General features: G+C 43.4%; 1 protein-coding gene across 4 annotated transcripts in view; it reads left to right on the top strand.

Moving 5' to 3' along the window:
* The window catches only part of TNIK (TRAF2 and NCK interacting kinase), a 337,687-nt gene that overhangs the window by 216,496 nt on the left and 100,477 nt on the right, over positions 1-20,714 (top strand). For all 4 annotated transcript variants that reach the window (XM_053918077.1, XM_053918076.1, XM_045197962.2 and 1 more), the window contains exons 7-9: positions 1,831-1,961; positions 13,221-13,275; positions 15,224-15,302. In XM_053918077.1, coding sequence (XP_053774052.1) covers positions 1,831-1,961; positions 13,221-13,275; positions 15,224-15,302 — 265 coding nt within the window. The remainder of the gene's footprint in view (positions 1-1,830; positions 1,962-13,220; positions 13,276-15,223; positions 15,303-20,714) is intronic.

The following is a 20,714-nucleotide window of genomic DNA, read 5'->3' as shown; positions in this document are numbered from 1 at the left end:
TGCCCCGAGTGGGGACCGAGCCCGCAACCCAGGCGTGCGTCCTGACCAGGAATCGAATAAGCAACCATTTGGTTTGCAAGATGACATCCATCAACTGAGGCACAGCAGCTGGGGCTCAAAAACATTTTCTAAAAGCACTTTGAGGAGCGAATTGATATGCAATGTGCCAAATAGAACCCTGTGCTTAATCAATGTGTAAAAATAATTGAAGTTTTCTTTTTTTAAGCAAACTTAAGAAGTGAGTGACCTTGAAATGTTTTCTTATATCTTTGTTTATATTACTGCTATACCAGAACAGTGGTGACCTGTTTTTTATTAAAAATATCCAGTTAGACATACTTAGAATAATGAATTACTGCTGCATTCCCATATGTCTTAAGTTAAATTTACATTGATTTTATTATTACCTAGGGCACCTGTGCAAAGGGGATGCCCAATAGTCTACTTTACATGCGTACTGATTGACCCACTTTCATCTTCCGAACTTGTCAGCGAGGGAGCCCTTTTCTCTGATGCTGTCCATTAGAACCCTTCTCCAACAAGTCCGAGATTGTGCAGATGTGGTAGAGAACCCCAACATGCACTCGTCTGCTTGATGCATGAGGAAGAGCATAAATTGGCAAATCCTCATAGGATACACAATTTGTCTCCCAGAAAAAAATCACTGTTAATGTGATTGTTTATTTTCAGAGATTTAAATATGTCCTATGTTTATATCCCAAACATTCATTCTTACCTTTTTTGTTAAAGTATATAATTTTCATTTTTTTCTTATTTATCATTTAGGGCCAAGCTCTCATCTCATGAATATTCCTTGTTTTAAAAAAGCATACATTATATAGTGAAAGCAGTTATGTGTGTCGTGACTAGATAAGCTATTCTCAGAATATTTACTCATCACTAATTATCAGTTGTTGTTGAGAAAATATTATATGCCAGGCCCTGTATAAGGCACCTTTACAAGTATTGCCTCACACAAACATCATACCAGCCCTGTGTAGAGATCATGTGGTCATTCCATAGATCAGGAAACAGAAGCTCAGAAGGTTGATCTACTCGCCTTAGGTCACATCACTAGGAAGCGGCAGAAGTGGGATGCAAACCTAGGCATTCTACCCCCAGAAACTTAGTTCTTAATCACTTTCCTTGAATCCCTTAGATATTACCCTTTATGATGAGAAACAACCAAGCTTGCTTTTTATTTATTAACAGCTATTGTTGGTCCCTGTGAAACCTTGGTATAACCAAACATAAACTTTGTGATTTCCTCCTTGGTGCACTTTATCCATTTATTCATGCAATTTAAAAATACACATTCGCGATAGCAAAAAGGAAGAAGCCACCCAAGTGTCCACAACACATGAATGGGTAAACAAAATGAAGCGCCTACATACGATGGAATATTATTCAGCTTTAAAACGGAAGGAAATCCTGAAACGTGCGGTAACATGAATTAATCCTGAAAACATTATGCTCAGTGAAGTTAGCCAGCCACAAAAAGACGACTACTGTGTGATTCTGTTTACAGGAGGTGGCTATAGGAGTCAGATTCATAGAGACAGAGAGTAGAAAGATGTGTGCCAGGCGCTGGGAGGAGGCGGGTAGTTACTGTTTGATGCACACAGAGTTTCACTTGGGGAAGATGAAAAGTTCTGGAATTGGATGGTGGTGGTGGTTCACAACCATGTGAACGTATTTAATGCCACAGAACTGGAACACTGTAAAATGGTTAAAGTGGTAAATTTTATGTATATTTTAACAAAAACAACACATACATTTTATCATCTTATAAAAATCATTGACTTCGTTCCTTTGCCTTCTTTTAACTAGTGGACTTTGGAGTCAGTGCCCAGCTTGATCGAACAGTGGGCAGGAGAAATACTTTCATCGGTACTCCCTACTGGATGGCACCAGAAGTTATTGCCTGTGATGAAAACCCAGATGCGACGTATGATTTCAAGGTATGACTTGTTACTTCTTCATTATGTTTCAAAACTATGTGCAAAACATCACCCTAAGTCTTTCAAAGAATTCTCTCATGGCTTTGGGCTTACTATTTATGTAATCCAAAGGGAGAACTAAAAAGCATTATTTGAATTTAAAATGATTAAACATTCTAGTGAGAATGTTTTTAATGAAGTCATCCATCATATCTGATTGCCTACTTATAAAAAAAAATTTGAACCATTTTCTATATTCTTTTGAATTTACTCTCACTTCTAATAAGGAAACAGATTTCTGTTTTGCTTATAGTTTAGATGTTTTGCAAAGTACATATTCTGATAACTTTTTATATTAAAAAAACAAGATAGAAATTTTTTGTCTTGGGTCATCTTTTTCTGATTAAAAATAATCAGACTTACTCATTTCTGCATTGCTTAAAGTTAAATTATTGGAGTTTCTTTTTCATAAGAGTGAGAACCAAATGGGATGTTGGTAGCTACTTTATGGTGCTTGTGTTACCTGTTGTGGTGTTTCATAGAAATTGATTTGTGGCTCATAACTTTGTAACATAAATTGGTGATTTGTTAATAAATCCCAAGCAATTTTTAAGTAGAGAAGTGATAGTGGTTCCTTCCTCCAAGAAAACACGCCTCTTTTCCTTTCTGCTAACCAATAATCAATATAATCTGGGGCTACTATCCCATCAATAGCTGCAATGTCAAGTGACATTGTTGTCATGAACTGTGGCTGCAAGTTGAGAATTAGAGGCAGCTCTGGCTTGTGTAGCTCAGTGGATTGAGTGCTGGCCTGAGAACCAAAGGATTGCTGGTTTGATTCCCAGTCAGGGCAAATGCCTGCATTGTGGGCCAGGTCAGGTCTCCCCAGTAGGAGGCGCACCAGAGGCAACCACACATTGATGTTTCTCTCCCTTTCTTTCTCATTCCCTTCCCCTCTAAAATAAATAAATTAAAAATAAATAAATAAAATTGGGGGCACATGGGACATAGGCACCGTGGGTTTTTAGACTGTACAGTAGATTGAGCGACATCCTGTGGCGTTTTGCACAAATCCCAGAACAACCCTGGGCACACCCTGGTACCACCTAGGCTGGTTTCATGGGCGCGGACTTTTCACCGAAGGGCTTTAGTGATCATCTCCACATACCCTCATCTTCCAGATGAGGAAACTGAGACAGGCCTGAGGCATTGGCAAGTGCATACTCAGTTAGTGATCTTCTCAGAGTCGGGACTTGAATCCAGATCTCTCCGCACTCCGTTCAGAGCTCTTCCCAACACACAGGGTGGGGCAAAAGTAGGTTTACAGTTGTTCATATAGAAAATAATACAGTAATTAATAAAAAAGCATACAGGAATAAACTCTGGGTTTCACATGCTCACAACTGTAAACCTACTTTGTCTCCCCCTCTGTTACCCTGCACCTCTAAGACGTTCTATCTAAACCTTCAATTCACCAACAAAACAGCCTCTCTAGAGAATATTTGAAGCACTCCTGTTCTGAAGAACATTTTTAGTTCTCCATATGTGGGGTTATTATTGAAATCAGGTCAGAAAGATGCAAACATTGCAGTGTTTTGGGGGCCCTGTGTCCCTGCACATTGACAAAATTGTTGGCCTCTTTGGAGAAATGCAAGCTTGAAGGTCTGAAAACAAAATGATCTCCCGAAATTCCTCTTGTTTTCAAGGTTAGTCACTGTCATAACCTAACAATAATCTGGCTGGAAACAGCTGCCAAGTTAAAAATTAACCTCTTGCCAAAATAAATGTCATTTATTTAAACTGCTAATGATAAGCACATTTAAATAATTTAATTTGCAAATCCCTTCAGAGGAGCCGCTACAAAATGTATGTCTCAGACCAGACATATGTATCAAAATTGGCTATAAGCAATTCTTCAGTCTATGGTCATACTTAATAAGGGCTACCTGGTCTATATCTGGGTCACCGATATTTTAGACTACTTTATAACACACCGTGGAGAATCAGACTGTTGCAGACCTCAACCTTGAGCTTAGCCCTTTAGCTGGGTGATTATGACTGGTTACAGCGTATATGGACTTTTGTTCTGTGACATAAAACAGATCCCCATGATTTAGTTGTTTTCAGTAGAGTAAGTAGAATAGAACTTCTGGCCAAGTCAAAGCTTGGAATTAAACTGATGTGTTGGTCCTCTTTCCTCAGATTATGGCTAAGGAATGTAGTTTGGTTAAGTGAAAAACTTTGAGCCCAATGTGGTAACTCTCACTGTGGACAAAGCCCAGTGTACGAGTGAGTAACCACTGGGCGAATCATGTTGAACAGGGTGATTACAGATGTACCAGAAAGTTCATGTGATGATAAAAGGAGCCTGAGACATTAGAGAATTAAAGGTTAACTCTGCATCTTTTAGTAAACATGAAGAATCCTGATGAGAGGAAAGATTCAACTGTATCAGTCATTTAGACCTCAGTGTGAATCAGTTTAGGAGGATTGTCCTGAGTGTAGACTATACAGAGGAGGAGGAAGTCACAGTAAGCAAATGAGCGTCAGTGGCCACTTGTCATGGGTCAGAGAAGGAACTTGGCAAAAGGGTGAAAATAAGGAAGACTGGGCAGAAAGGGAGGCTTGGTGGTTCTTGGAAGATTCATTTTGACCATGTCACAATTTTATCATGGACCAGAGACGTATGCTTTAAATAATTTTTCTACTTTTTTCTTAGCATCAGGTCTTATCCTTTCTTCTGTTCACTATTAGGAATATGTTATGTCACCAGGAGACAACTTGACGAAACTCTGACTTTCAAAACTATTTATTCATTCACTCAGTGCATATTTATTGAATATCCACAACATGTAAGGAATTCGTCAAGTTGGATCCGTGTGTGCAGTTCCTGAATAGAAAGTTCGTATGGCAGCCCCATCAAAGTTCAAGGGTTCGGTACTGCGTGCCTGGTAGCCCATTTGACCAAGCCATGCATCCCAGCCTCAGAACCTGATGTCCTCGCTTTGGGCCCATGGACTACAGATACTCTCAGCCTAGATGGCATGAGAGTTTAAAATAAAACATGACTTGAAGGCCATTGGGCTTTGTTAGAGTCCCTACCACAAAAGCCCTTCCTTTAAAACAAAGACTGAATGCAAAAGAGAAGCATGTAGTGTGCTTTTATTATTTAACTTGTTGTTTGATTTATTATTTATTGATTATTATGTATTCTTTGAGTTGCCTAAGATGTCTTTAAAGACTGCTGTAAATTTTTCTAAAACTGCAATAATTCAGTAAAATAAGGGCCTCTGTGGAAAAGTAGTCTGAAGAGCTCGTGCTTTTCATTACAGTCTGGCTTTGTCTGGTCTCTACCGGGCGCAGTAAGAACTGACTGAAAATAACCCCTCTCCCAAGGAGGAGTGCCAGAACCTCATTTGCCTGGTGTGTTCACTTTCCCCTAGAGGCCCTTCCTTTCTTGTTTTCAGAAATTCTGTCAAAACACTTCAAGCAAAAGGAAAGCTTTCATTTTCCTGATAAGTATGCGGGGCAATAATGAAAGCTTTCTCATTTAATAATAAGTATTCAAGAAATTTGAAATTAATAAAGCTGTTCAAAATTTCTAGGCGGTTTAAGTTGTGATTTTTTTTAATTTGAATTTCATTTCACTTGAATGAGATGTGTCAAGTATTTTTCTAACCCTATATACTTATTTATCTAACACAACCACTCACTAAAGAGATTTCTCTGCAGCCACAAGCCCGTCTGTAGGGAACTGGTTGAAGGAAGACCGGCGCATCTGTCCAGCGGAATATGATGTAGCCATTTAAGTAAGCAACCAGGTAGCATCCGCATGGAAGTCGGGCAGACCCCCAGACAGAGTGTTAGGTGCAAAGAGCAGCTCACAGTATAGCACACACCGTGTTGTCTTACTCTCCCCCATCCCATGCCTCTATGACACGTGGGCGGAGAACTTAAAATGGTTATTTTATGTATCTTTTTGTCTTGTTCTGCCCGCCCCCAAACTGGCTTTGCTTTTATATTAAATTAGTAAAGTTAGAGATGCGCAGTAAAGTGGCACATCCCCTCAACCTCCCCCCACCCCCATCTCCCGGCCCGTCTGTGCCAATGTTGCCTGTTATTCACCTATACTCTGTTCGTGACACTTTGCACACAGGTGCTGTGGATCGCCTGCAGATGTGCGTTTCTCCTCCAGGGTTTGGGGGAATACTGTGTGCTACCTGTAGAGCAGGTACTCGTTCTTCTGTGTTACACATACTTGGCTTTATTCAGGCAGGATGAAAAGAGCTACTCCAGGTAAGAGGCTTTGCTGGAGATGAAGAGAGTAACCTGCCTAGTCGGGGAGTCAACAAGATGCACGCAGGGTGTCACAGGAGAGGACAATATTCCAATTGCAGATTGCGAGTTTTGCTCTCAAACAAGGCCCGGCCTCTGCCCACTGAGATTCAAACAGAGGCTCTATCCCTATTCGGAAGAAGGGAAGGGTGATGCCAATGCCGCGTTGTTACCATCAGCGGGAAGCAGAAACGGCTGTTAAACGTATTTCTGTTTGTTCCGTGTTCATACCTGCTTGTATAAGATCCCTCAGTCAGACACACCAGCACCTCCTGCAGGCCACATGCCGACTCCCAGGTGAAGAGAAGAAGCTGTTCTTCCAACGTTTTCATCAGTCAGATACAAATGTAGATGAACAAGGGGCTAGCGATTACTAGCTTTATTTGTGAAATGGGATTACTGCTAACCACCTGTGCTTGAACATTGGAGACCCCGAACTTGCCACCTCGGTTCTGTCTGTATGTAATGAAGTATGTAAGTGTATGACATAGTAAACAAGAGTCAGGCTTCTGAAGTTGGAGAGGACTGGCTTACAATGTCGACCTGTTCACAATATTACCTCGGGGAAGTTATTTAACCTTTCTGAGTCTCTATAAGATGGAAATAATAAATTGTATATTATCAGGCTATGTTAGAATATAGTGAGCTAACATATAAAGGAGTTAGTTCATGTCTAGCATATGTAAGTACTTGGATATATGATAGTTAATATTTGCGTGTATGTGTCATATGAAGGTACTGCTATTTGGGGCCATTTTTGACCTAAAAAGCTATCAGTATCATGGTGATTCCAACCTCGTGTTTGTATTACACACCTCTCTAATTGTCTGCTTATGTCAAGCCAGAATCTGCTTCTCTATACTTCTACCTCTGGCTTAAAGTGCTGCCCTTCAGGACCACACCCAATAATTATAATTCCCTTTGTCCAGCTGAACATTTCTGAAAGGAGAGTAACAAATAAGTTACAGAATGAAAGACTGTTTTCCGGTCTGTGAAACAGTTGTACTGGTCACGCCCATGATTAAGTTGCTGTCTGTCAAGTCTAGACTACCTTGCTACCTACCCTCTGCTTTGCAAGGATGGGTCCAGGGCTCGGCTACCCCCATTTCTTCCTGTACATGTGGCTTCTTAGGCTCTCCCAGTAGGGGGCACTGCAGGGCTGGACGAGGAAGGACATACCTTTGTTAGCTTCCTGTAAATTTCCTGTTTATACTTGCATCATCCCACCTTATTCTCTGAGTACCACCTCACCAGACTCAGGTGTGCCGGTTGAACTGCCAGTCGGTGATAACTGGTCCTCAGGGTCCATCTGCATCAGTATTTTTTAGATACCCACTATGTGCACTGCATTGTGTTATACATTTGCATGTATTGTCTTACTGCATTATCGCATTAACCCTGCTAGATAGGTGTTCTCTTCACTTTACAGTTAAGGAAATGGGCCCCGAAGAGTTAAGTGGCTTGCCCAAGTCACGAAGCTAGTTGTGTCCAAGCTGAGTGAAGCCGAGGTCTACATGGCTACTCTGAGCCAGATGAGATTTCTGCCTCTCCCTGCACTCTGGGCCCCTGTTCCTGTGCCACACCACCTCCTTCTCTGTGTGGTTGGATCGGCCATCTGAAAGTGTTCTTTCCTTCACATGTCGGGCAGCCCAGCCCCAGAACAACTGCTATCTTGCTGTGTTCAAGCTGCCAGCACGCCAGATGGCCTTCCACCAGTCAGAAGTTGTGTGCTTGCCGCTGGCTCCTCAGAGGCACTAGAATTTGCCTCTGTTCCCTTTGTCATGCACACAAGACTGGCCTATTAATCATGCCGCAGGGCAGGCAGCACAGCACCTCTGGAATAACAAATCGCTGAGCTCCTGCCAAAACGAGTCACACCATGGCCGCAAAGGAAACTTATCTCTCCCTGACTCTCCTCATCTTGTTCCTCCTGCTTCCCTTTCTCATCTCCTGTGATCTATCTTGCCAGTTGTAATTGGAACACTTTCTCCCATATTTAAGTTCTGGAGTGCCTGTGGGACTTGCGTATGCATCCAAAGGCTTACACAAGGCCCGTCAAGGACATTTGTTGCTCTCTAGCATGGGCAGTTAGGCAGAGCTTACAAGCAGCTCTGTCTGTATATAAATGGCCAGGAATATAAATGTTCATTTTGGAAAGCAAGAACCCTGGCAAAAAAAAAAAAATGATCCTAATGATGCCATCAATGCAGGGCTTAAAGAAGAAGCACTTTCTGGCCTGGTCATGTGACAGAAGAGGCACAGGAGTCGGGATGGTATGACCTCTAGTTTGAAGGAGTTGTTCTGGGGGCTTGGGGAAAGCTCCGTAAGAGGGGATCTGAGATGTTGTCAACTGAATAAAGGAAGCATCTCTCTTTGTTGGCCTTTCCTCTTTCCTATGGGCTAAACCCAGGACCACCTATCACCTGACAGCTGGGACCTATCCATTGCTCAGCTGTTAAAATATACCTCCTGAAATCATTGCTGTATACATATTATCAGTAAGGAATGCTTTAGGCTGTACTCAGGTTTCTTAAGTCACTGGAGGTCTAAAAGCAGGCAGTTCAGGGTTGGTGTGGCAGCTCACTGATATCTTTAAAACCCAGGCTTCTACCTTTCTGCCTTTTCATCATTCATTGGTTGCCTCATTGCCTCTTGTTTGCAAGATGGATGCTGTGGCTCCAAACAGCATGTTTTTCTTCAAGGCACTAAGAAGAGGGGAAGAGTTGTAAGATACCAGCTGTATTTGTCACTTATTTCAGGAAAAGTAAAAGCTTTCTCAGAAGCTCCCGGAAGATGTTTGCCTGTGTCTCATTGGCCACAACTATGTCACATTCTTAATGGTCATCCTTAGCTGTAAGGAAGTCTGGATGAACACATTTGGCTTGCCTGTACTCTGCAATGGAGGCGGCAAAGGAAATGGAGTTTCAAAATGTCTGTTGGGTTAGCCAACAAACAGTGTCTGCCACAACCAAATGGGGGGTGATTTAACCAGAAGATTAAGTTGCACAGGCAAAGGCAGTCTCACCCAACAGTAGTGGAGAAGGAAATTAATATGCTAAGGCCACTGAGTGCCAGATTCTGTGCTGGGCAGCCTGCCTGCATGTAGATATGGCACTGAATCTGTGGTGCGAGTCAGGAGGCTAAGTTCCGTGCCATGCTTTTGGGGATCTAGATTCGAATTCAGGTCTGTCTGACTTAAAAGACTCTTCATGCTGCCTCAGAAGTTGAGGCTAGTTTCCTCGCGTTGGTTTGTGGGGCGCTTCGTGGAGTCTCAGCACTTTCAGTTCCATGTAGACAAAGTAAGAATCTATCTTATTTTATGGACCCAGGTAAGTTTTTTAAAAAATGTGAGTAGTCAGGCCCTTCTGCTGTGGTGACACGTAACAGAGAACGGGCCTGGGAGGCTGGCACCCAGCTCTGTTCGAACCGGGCTGGGCCACTCTGCGGCCTCGGGTAAGTCATTGCTCCTCATCTGTCAAATGAAAGATCCGACTAGATCAGCCGTTTGTAACTGGTGTGTCACAGGAGTTTTTAAAATATTCAATACCTGAGTCAGGGGCACTGACCTCTTTTCCCTTGGATTTGTCAAATTAAAAAAAAAATGACAACAGCCAACACAAAAATAGCCATCCAGTGTGAATGAATCAAAATTATACATATTTTTTTTGTCAGACCAGCAAAAAAGTAATATCTTTTTTGGTGTGCTGCAGAATTTTAATACCTAGTTTATGTGTGCCGTGAGATGAAAAAGTTTGAAAAATCACTGGACTAGGTGCTACACTAGGCATTTAATAGCCTGAGAACACTTAGGTTTTGCACCTGTCTCTCATGTACCTTTCATTTGTTTACTTATTTAACAAATACTTATTAAGTGCCTACTATGTGCGAGGTACTTGGAGTACACCAGCCAACCAAGCAAAGATGCCTGCCCTCATGGACCTTGTGTTCGTGTGTGTGTGTGTGTGTGTGTGTTGGCTGCAGGGGGTGCCTGCGAACAGTGAACACAAAATACAACAACTTCGTGACGAGTAAGTTTCACAGTCGTTTAGAAGGATACCAGTTTTCTGAGGGACAAAGGTGGGAAAGGGGGAGACTGGCTGTGCTCGGGAGAGGCGCAGGTGTCCTATGGGGAGCACATCAAGGGAGCTGTTGCTGCAGACGAGGGAGCGGCTAGAGCAAAGACCCAAAGGCAGAAGTGGGCCTGAGTTTCCTGAGCATTTTCTTCCCCCATCTGAGGACCAGCCTGGTGCCTTATCACCCCAGAGGCATTACTTCCTTTCAAATGCAACTAGCTCAAGCTTCCTAGACTTGAAGGCCATTTGAATTTAGCCCTGCTTTGGTGGATAGGGGCATATAGGCGGACCCACCTCCATAGTTGCACCTCATTTCACAGTACAGAACCACTCAACTCCTGGGGATGTTGGGGAAATGACCGTAGAGCTATCAAGGCCTGGAGGTACTGGAATGTTACCACAACAGCACAGCCCACCATTTCCAGACTATTCTTGCTGTGCTTCCTGTTTAATGCCTCTTGCACAGTGAGTGACTCATTGTTTCATGTTCCCAAAATGTCTGTATCAATCAACCATAAAACCTCTAGCTCAAGGGAGCTATGTTTTTATCTTTACCAGTTACTGCTCCTGAGTCAACCTATAATAGGAGGACCAGGCTTTTCCTTTTAGCTCCGGAAGGATCCTCACTAACTAAGCAAGGCCAGGAGACTGTAGAAAACTCAGTGACTTGCTGGGCCATGCCAACTGTGTGTGTGTGTGTGTGTGTGTGTTTAATGATGACTTTGAATGCATCTTGAAATATAACAGAGACAAAGGACAAGAGCTGCCTTCCCGAGCTGTGTTCCATGCAGAGTAGTTACTTGGAATCTGAGAACAGTGTATTGTGCAGGTGCGTTGTTATCCCCAGTCGAGCTGAGAACTTGCAACATTTATGTGAATGGGTTGACAGGCTCGTGAATTAAAGAATCCCCCCTGGGTCCTAAAGAAGTGTGTGCCCCAGCCACCTGCTCTAAGGTGATTACATGTTAGGCAAGAGGCTAGACCCCCTAGTAAGCTCCCTCCACATTGTACAGGACTCTGTCCAAATACCGAATAGGAGTGGGTGTCATTCACAGGATATTGAGAAGTTTAGTTCTAGGGAACAACCCAGCATGGATTCCATAGTTCTCTGCCAGGTTGCGTCTGCTCTTCATGTGGACTTGACATTTGTTTGATGGGAATTGCAAGGAATTTTAATTTAACTCTGATCTCTGTATAATTTGAGTGAGGTTACAGGTGAAAATTGGGAGTAACGTCCAAAATGCAGGCTACATTTAAAGTGAGAGGGTGAGAGTCTTCATCAGTGTCGTGGGCCATTGAAACAAATTTCACATTGTGCCATCTACTGAGTAGCTAAAGTAGCGAGCATCTTTTTGGGGTTTCCTAACCCAGCTTCCCCCATCTCTTGAGTTACTCCCTCCTGTGCAATAGTTAGAGGCTACTGAGCCATAGAGACTGAGTGGGGAAGAAACATATCATAAAGATGGAAATTGCACAGGTACAGGTTGAGGTACTAGCCTAGAAAACTCTGGTAAGAACATCAAAATCAGTCTGAATATAATAAGAATGAATATAAAGGTATAAATCTCTGTTTACATATTAGTCTACTTACAAGAAGATAGTCTTCATTCATTCAAGAGATATATGATGCACCTACCACTGTGCCTGGCTCATTTCTAAGCAGTGGAAATACATCAGCAAACACCACCATCCAAAAGTTGCCTTGTTTTGGTTAAACCACATGAAATTGTCAGTTTTCTATGTTAAAAATCATTGCCTCTAAATACAGGTTGGGCAAAAGTAGGTTTACAGTTATTCGTGAGGGAAGTAATACAATAATTAATAAATAATAATACAAGAATAAACTCTGTTTTGCATACTCACAGCATTGTAAACCTGTTTTTGCTCCCCCTTGTATGCATCGACTAATGAGCCAGCCATTCCATGCCTGGGTAGTTACTTAAAAAAAATAAGGAAAGCCGACATTCATACAAAGACTTACGATGAATGTAGCAGCCATATTTGTAATAGCTCAGAATGGAAACCACCCAAATGTCCACCACCAAGTGCGTGGATAATCTGCAGTGGGACACCACTTGCAGTGGGACACCACTCAGCAATAGAAAGGAATGAAGTATTAATGCACACTAGGGCATGGATGGACCTTGAATGCATTATGCTAAGTGAAAGAAACCGGATGACTTCATTTATATAAAACTTTACAAGATGCAAACTAATCCATAGTGACAGTGGTTGAGTGGTTCTCTTGGATTAGGACCTGGGGTTTGGAGATGAGCAGGGTAGAAAGAAGATACTACCAAGGGACAAGTGGGCCCTTTGCGGGGTGATGGTTATGTATATTATCTTGATTGTGGTGATGGTTTCACTGGTGTATATGTATGTTGGACCTTTTCAAATGGTATACATGAGAGTTATACCCCAATAACAGCATGAAAAACAGTCAAACAGCAGCAAGTTCATATGGTTCAAGCAATAGATAGATTTTAGTGATAAATTAATTTTTGCTGAATTTATAGGGGTGGCATTTGTTAATAAAATTATATAGGTTTCAGGTGTACAATTCTATAATACATCATCTGTAAATTGTATTGTGTGTTCACCACCCAAAATAGTGATAAATTAGTTTTTTTAACCATATATTCATTTTTCATACATTTATTGAAAGCTCACTATGTGTCAGGCACTGTGAAAGGTATTGTCAATGAAAGTGAATGAGGCTGTTCCTACTTTTAAGCTTTGCAGCTGAAATAAGTTTGTAAAGAGGCAACTTATGTCTTCCTCACAGGCAGTTCTGAAGCAATTACCAGGCTTAACCAAGTTATCCTTTGTTCGCTGCATTTATGCCTGTGTCTGTGCCTTCCTTCTCTTCCAGAGTGACTTGTGGTCTCTGGGAATCACCGCTATCGAGATGGCAGAAGGTGCTCCCCGTAAGTACCTTCCTGCGGGTGAACTCTGTTGCTGGTCTGCTCTGCAGGTACTGAAGCTTCCTTGCCAGGAGCCGCAGTGGCTTTACTTCTGCTACGCCAAGCCCTGCGTGGAATCAAGCTGGCATATTTAGAAAGCAGAGTCCTTAAATCAACCAGGAATCCATTCATTTCCAAGTGGTGTGAGGATCTTAAATTTATGATGGAAAAAAAGGAAAAGGGAGGCAAACTTTGGGGAGACTTATGTATTTTACAGATTCAGTGTGTAGTTGATTCTTGAACTACCCTTCACCTCCCTACCATAAAACTGAGATAAACCACTAAGACCATAAACTCTAACAAAAATTCAAAGCCAATTTTTAGTGCGTGTGTCACAGAAACACTTACACTCAGCTGCTTTCACTCCTATCGAAACACTGATGTTTAGATTTTTAGATTTCCCTTGTATTTCAGGCTGCCTGGCCCGGGCTCTGGCTCCGTGGAGAAGCTCTCAGATTCCTTGAGTTCTGGAACATTGGCCCTGCACAGTGCCTGTACCAGGCAGGCCTGGGTGGCCGTGCCACTGACCAAGAGCCTAGCTGCTGCCATGGCAATGAGGCTGCACCTGCCAGGGACCACTCCCCATCAGTGACCGAGCGGGACAGATACATAAGGCAGCAGAGCCTGTCCTAGAAGACACAGGCTTCCTTTCTTTGCAGGCAACTTTCTCTCCTCAGTTTTATTCCTTAGTTTCCTTAGACTGTAGGACAGTCTAGCACCCTCCTGCCTACTCTGTCTCCCTCTCCCCTTCACGCCAATCAGACTTGCATCGCAAACCGATGACTCTTCCAGCCTTCCCTGGCTGAAATTTCCCCTTCTCACACTTAATAACACCTTGGCACCTGCTTTTCAGAGGCCTCTTATTTGCATGACAGGTTGTTAGGCTCATAGGACTTTTTTTTAACCTTCAAGTCATCATAGTTTTCTTATTTCTCACTCTAGAGTTAGTAGAATTCATCTGTAGCATGATTGATGTGGAATCTTTGTTGACAAATTTGCCCTCATCCACAATGCTAATAGGCATTTATGAATCATAAAAATAATATATTGCAGTCTTTAAACCATATTATCATTCTTGATGAGTAGTTGAAGAGGCTAAAAGTAAGTTTCAACCCACAGAATTCTTCAGCTTTTAGGGAGATTATATTCTTCTTCTAGACACAAAGGAAAAGATACTCCCAGATATTTGAAAAGTAAACTAGTGAGATGCTTTGATTAAAATAAGAATGTTTGAGTGCTTTCACTATAAACAATAATGTCATGTTTACAAGTGGAGATAGTTTTATTATTTTCCTGCCAGACTTCGTTTGCCTTAATCCTCTGGTCTTCCTGAGGCCAGGGAATGAAACAAAACAAAACCCATCAGAAAACCTGGGAAGTCCTGCAGGACATTTGGAAATACAGAGAATGGTGTCTGGTGTGGTGTTTTATACTCAAAGTCTGTGTAGATAACATTGCATTTGGATGAGAGTGCATAAGAAACAGACCTGTATCTGTTTTGATAACAGATTATCAAAAATCCTTTATTTTTAACGTTCAAGCTTTTACTAACTAAAATAACTTACCATTTCCATTGTAGTGGTTATCTTGATGTTGTTTACTTGGAATCTTAGATGCTTATTTATAGCAAAGCAAACCTCGTTGACCCTTTAACTTTGTTTCCTTAATTATAAAGTCAAAGAGGAGATGCTGCTCGCTAGCTGAAATGTGTCGTATTTTAAGAGACTCCTGTAATTAGACATCAGCTCTTTTCAGTGCTCACCAGATGGAAGCTTTGTGCTCTCCTGCCTCTGCTCACTGGTCATGCGTGGACTCAGGGAGCCATTTGGCAGCCTTGGCTGCACAGAGAGGATGAGCTTGGCGTGAGTTTGGCCTCCTCACTGGAGCTGGCCCCTGTTTTGATCTCTTGCAGCTCTGTGTGACATGCACCCAATGAGAGCCCTCTTCCTCATCCCCCGGAACCCAGCGCCTCGGCTGAAGTCTAAGAAGTGGTGAGTTTGGCCTTCGGTGTTTTACAGATCCAAGGGCGGGTTTTCCTGGGATTCTTTTTTGGATTAACTCAAATACCTAGGTCCTGCTGACAGGATTAGACTGTGTACACTAAGACTTGGTGAGTGATTTTACATGAGAATCAAACATCTTATTGAATAAAATACATATGGAGTTACTACAGCAGTTCCCCCTTATCCACGGATTCACTTTCTGAGGTTTCAGTTACTCGCAGTCAACTGCTGTCCAAAAGTGTTAAATTTCCGGAGCTGTCGACATTGTCATGGCCTAATGATCCAGAATCACCGGAAGCAGGTTATCCTCGCTAGCCTGGCGCTACGTCATAACGCCTACACCATTCCCCTCACTGCATCTCATCACATAGGACTATATCCTTTCCCATCATCTTACAGAGAAGAAAAGTGAGTGCATGACAGGTGGAAGGTGGAACCCAAGTAATCTCTTTTCTGGCAGCACAGACTGTCTCAGACCAGAGGGCGATAGTTCAGAGTTAGACTGGCTGACTTCTACTTGTTAAGATAGTAATTCTCTACGTGCATACACACACCTGGTAGTATATGAGATGATTTCATGGGTCTGTGCATGGACATTTGTAATTTTTGGTTTTCTATTGCTTTCTCTTCATGGCAGGCAATATTGGCTTCTTATTTTGGGTAGTGATAGAGCCTTCCATTTAATAAAGATATTCACATGAAAAAGTGACTTAGAGAAGAATACTAGATGAATTCTAGCATGGGTGGTGGAAGGGTTTGGTGAAAAATTGTGTCAGTAGTGTATTAGAGCCTGAAGTCTGGGAAACAGAGTTTGACGGGTTAGGCGAGAAGTTGGACTTCTGGCACGTTGTACTTATATCAGGGTCTGTGTGGCTAATCAGTCCGTAACAAAAATGCATTGCGTTTTACCCTGGGGCTTCGGTGTATCCTTCCTGCTGCATTCTTGAACCTCTGATTCCCCTTGCACGGGGCCAATTCCTGGACCTCCAGTGACCTCCTATCCTTTTCTAGAGACGTATTCTGGGCAGTTAGAGCATGAAGGGACAGATACTCCTGCCCCCCATCATGCGACTTCATGATCAGGCCCTTGACTGGAGCCCTGCTGTTTCGCACCCACCCACTCACAGTTTCACACTTCTATGTCGAGAACAGTCTCGGTTAATACCAGTCATCTAGGAATGGCAGAGCAGCCCTGGCAGAACGAGAGGAAGGCACACTGCACCAAGAAAGGGACGAGACAGCCAGAAGGGATGACAGCCCTGGAGTTGCCAAGGCTGCAGGAAGAGAGTGAGAGTTGCTATTGGTAACAAGGAGGCAGAGCATTCTCCGCTCCTGCCTCTCTCTCCAGAGGGTCACTGTGGTGTGAGAGGACCATTCTCTCCCCAGCAACAGCCTTCCATTGGGCACCGGCACAGCATGTGATCGCCAGGGTGCCCAGGCCCTGCTTCCTCCTTTCTCCCTGCAACAAGCTCCTGGGGAGAGGAGGCAGCTCAGTTCTGTTGTCTGGAAGTGTCCATAGCACTAGGTTTCTGCTTGTCCTTCACTCCCAGCCTCCCCATGGGGCCTGCTGTACACAGCAGGCTTCATTCACCCTGTTTCCATCCAGTCTCCCTGCAGTGCCACTGGACAGGTGTTTCCAGCTTGCCCACAGAGGACAAGTGGGCCATCCACACATACGTTTTGTTTGAGCAGCCACACCGTGTTTCAGAAATATTTGTATTAATCGCCAAGTGTTATAAATCTGGTGATGGAGCGTAACATTTAGGTGTCTGGCCCTGTGTGCAAAGGTGATGGAGTGCTATCCTGCCGAGGGCCCCTCTGCCCTTCAGGGTAAGAGATTGTCCTTCTGCCCCAGAAGCCACCTCTCCCCAGCTCAGAAGCTGGAGTCAGTTGATCACTGCACTTGTCCTGTCTTCTCTTAGCCTGGCCTGCACTGCCCTTTGCGTGGCCGCTCTGGCCCCTCGGAAGAGTGAGTGAATGGCCCCTGTACTGTGGTCTTAGTGTTGATTGTTTCAAAAAAAATCAACTCCGCATTGACCTTGTTTGAGAAATACAGACTTTGTGGAACATACAATCTGTGTTTTCTGCTTCAAACCTCAGACAGTGATAATGTTGATAATGCCACAGGGAGCCAGTCAGCCCAGGAACAGTGAGGGGGGCAGGCCAGTTTCACGTCGCCCGGCCCCCTTACATGGCCCTCTGTGACTCGGAGGGAAGGCCAGTGAGGAGCGTGAGTGCCACCCTGTTGGACAGGGAAAGGAAAGGTCGCTCAGCCATCTGCTAGCGAGTGGGGAAACGGCAGCCCTGGCGAAGCGCTCTCTGGCCCTCGGAGCCTGGCCTTGACAAGGCTGCGTGCAGCTCCAGCCGCAGGGCACCCGGGAGGCTCCCATTTTCCCTGATAGAATTCCAGTTTCTAAGTGAAAACACTGAAGCACTTCGGAGTCCAGTTGACCCTTGTACCATGGTCAGGGGTGCTGACCCTGTGCAGTCGAATATCCACATAAAACTTTTGACTCCCCTAAAAACTTAACTATAGTTGTTCCTTGATGTCCTTGAGGGATTGGTTCTAGGACCCCCGCAAATGCTCAGGTCCCTGTATAAAGTGGCACAGACCAAGGCATACAGTCAGCCCTCCATACCTGCTATTGGTTGAATCCACGGATGTAAACTTGGGCATATGGAGAGCCAGCTCTACATTTATTGAAAAAAATTCACATATGAGGGGACCCACGCAGTTCAAAATGGTGTTGTTCAAAGTCTGCTGTACTCTGTCTTCAAGAACCGTGTCCACAGGGATTTAAAATGGGGTGTGCTTTACTATGCTCTAGGGTTTGGGAGGAAATGAAGCATTTTGTTTATTTTCCTTTAATTTTTTAAGAGAGGGAAACTCCGTGTCATGTCAAAAGAAACAAAACTCCAAAGTGTTCTTTTATATCCAGCTGTTCTCAACCTAAATGAATTATCAGAGGAAGTACACTGTTCAGTGTAATGTGAACGTATTGCCAAATGGGGTCGCCGTTGTGGTGGAGATTGGCCATGAACTCTTTATTGTAAGCATTCTAGTCCAGGCCATTTGCAACTAACATTGCTGAATCTGCAACATACAAGGCGTATAAGAAATGTATGTGTTGTAGACTCAGTAATGTATGTGTGTGTGAAAATAAGATACATATATAATCTGAGCCACAGCCTTGCCAGGCAAATGCTCTGAGTCCTCACTTTACTGACCAGAGACAGGCTCAGGTAGGTCCTGCTCCTTGCACAAGGGTATACCGTCTTTTCGTTTCCCAAGTTTGTAACCCATTCTTTCTACTGTACTGCTCGGCCCCTAAATTCAAGGTTAACGTGATAGAAAATGGCCAGTCTCTAAGTTGCATGTTTTTCCCTTGCACCTTACTATTGGGAAAGAAAGGCAGCAGCACTGCTCTTGCCCCTTTCACTGTAAAAACAAGGAAAGCATCCCTCCTCACAGGAACCTGGCCCTTCCTTCCCCCAGCAACATGAGGAGGAGAAGCCTTAATTAGCAGCAGTGTCAAACTCATTTTCACCGGGGGCCACATCAGCCTCGAGGTTGCCATCAAAGGGCTGAAAGTAATTTCAGGATTGTATGAATGTAACTATTCCATAACAGTGAAGCGAGAGCTTGGAGCTGCCGCCGGGTAGAAACAAGGTTCCAGGCCCAATAAAACAAGGTGGAGGGCCCATTCGGCCCATGGGCCTTGTGTTCGCCACCTGTACCTTAGAGCTCAGGAAGTCAGGGTCTCCATTCGGGGTTCAGCTGGCTCTGTCATTTGGTACTTCGTTCTCTTGGTTGAGTAGGAGAGAGCAAGGACATCCTCACCCTCTATCTTCACGACCCCGCCAGCAAACGGACAGTGAGTTGGGACTCGCATGTCCTCCTCCTGCCTGTGTGTGTGGTTGAAGTCAGCCCAGATGGGTCAACCATTTCCTACAAGTCCTCCTACGAAGATGTCCTCTTCCCTTCTCCTCCCACTGTGTATGCCCACACCCCCTGCCCTCGCACACCTACTCGGTCCTGTAGTTTCCCTCCAGGAGTTTCTGGAGGAGGATGGAGACGACTTTGTTCCAATAATAGTTGGTTGGTCTTGTTCTTTTCGTGTTGCCTTTTGAATGTGAAGATTCCACATAGGCAAAGCAGTGCTCAAGTGAGATCATTAGAAGAATCATAATTTCTTGTCACCAGAAAGAGGCAAAGTTTCCCACTTGAGCTTTGGCTGAAGACGGTGAGGCCTGGTGACGTTGAGTGGCTTGTCCGGAGCTCCGGGCTCATCCCTGGGAGAGCCAGCCTGGAACCCCGGCCTTCTGCTTTTACTCCAGAGCTCACAGTGCCTCCTCTTATTTTACGAAACACCAGTTCTGATTCACCAGGCACTTTTGTTTTAAGAAATGACAAAGCTATTTGTGTGATAATAGCAAATTCGGAAAATACTTCAAATAGACTGAATTTGCTAGTAATAGTGTGACTTTGGACTTTATTAACTCAAAACAAAAACTGCTACATGAACTTTCTCAATTAACCTTTTCTGCAGTCTCTTTGGAGATAACGGTCCTGTTGACTCTTCTTGCTAGCATGTCTAATCCAAATATATGTGAAATACTTCCCTTAAAGAGCCCTATTCAGTTCAACAGAAATGGGGGGGAACCATCCAAATCTCTACTCCCAGCCCTACAGACAGATACTCTTGTTCTCTAAGCCTGGTAATAGCTGGAGGTTGCTGGGACGTTGTCATCATCATAGTGATAATAATAACTACAATACCAGCAAACACACCTGCAACATTTATGTGTGTAAGTACATGTACATACACGTAACAGGCACTGTCATAAGCATTTTACATGAATTAACGCATTTAATTATCACAACAATCTTTTGAGATAAGTACTTAACAACATCCCCATTTGCAGCCAGGGGACCTGAGGCACAGAGAAGTCAAGCAATTTGCCCAAAATCACACAGGAAGTGATGGAGGTCAAAGTAGAAAAACAGAGTAGTTCTGGAGCAAAAACAAATTTTAAAGGTCAAATTGCCTTTAGGGAGTCAGTCCTGTGATTACCAAAAACTTTCAGCCTGGCTGGTTATAATGATTAATGTTACACTCTTTCGGGCATGTTTAAGTCCTTTAACACAGTTTCATACATAACCAGGAAAAACTGGGAGGATGAAGTGCTCAGTGACATTGGTATTATAAGAACTAATGGCTCAGACTGTATGCACCAATCATTAACATCTATCTCTCCATGCCAACCCTGGGGAAATTAGTATTATAATCTTAGGCATTTCTTTAAAAGAAAAGAAAAAGACAGAATTAAAGCTCTGGCAGCAGAGATTCTAACAATAAAGTCATGTAAATGTACTTTAAACCCTTTAGACCACTCAGC

This window comes from Desmodus rotundus, chromosome 2 (genome assembly GCF_022682495.2).
Source record: "Desmodus rotundus isolate HL8 chromosome 2, HLdesRot8A.1, whole genome shotgun sequence".
NCBI lineage: Eukaryota > Metazoa > Chordata > Mammalia > Chiroptera > Phyllostomidae > Desmodus > Desmodus rotundus.
This window is presented reverse-complemented; position numbering and strand designations above follow the sequence as displayed.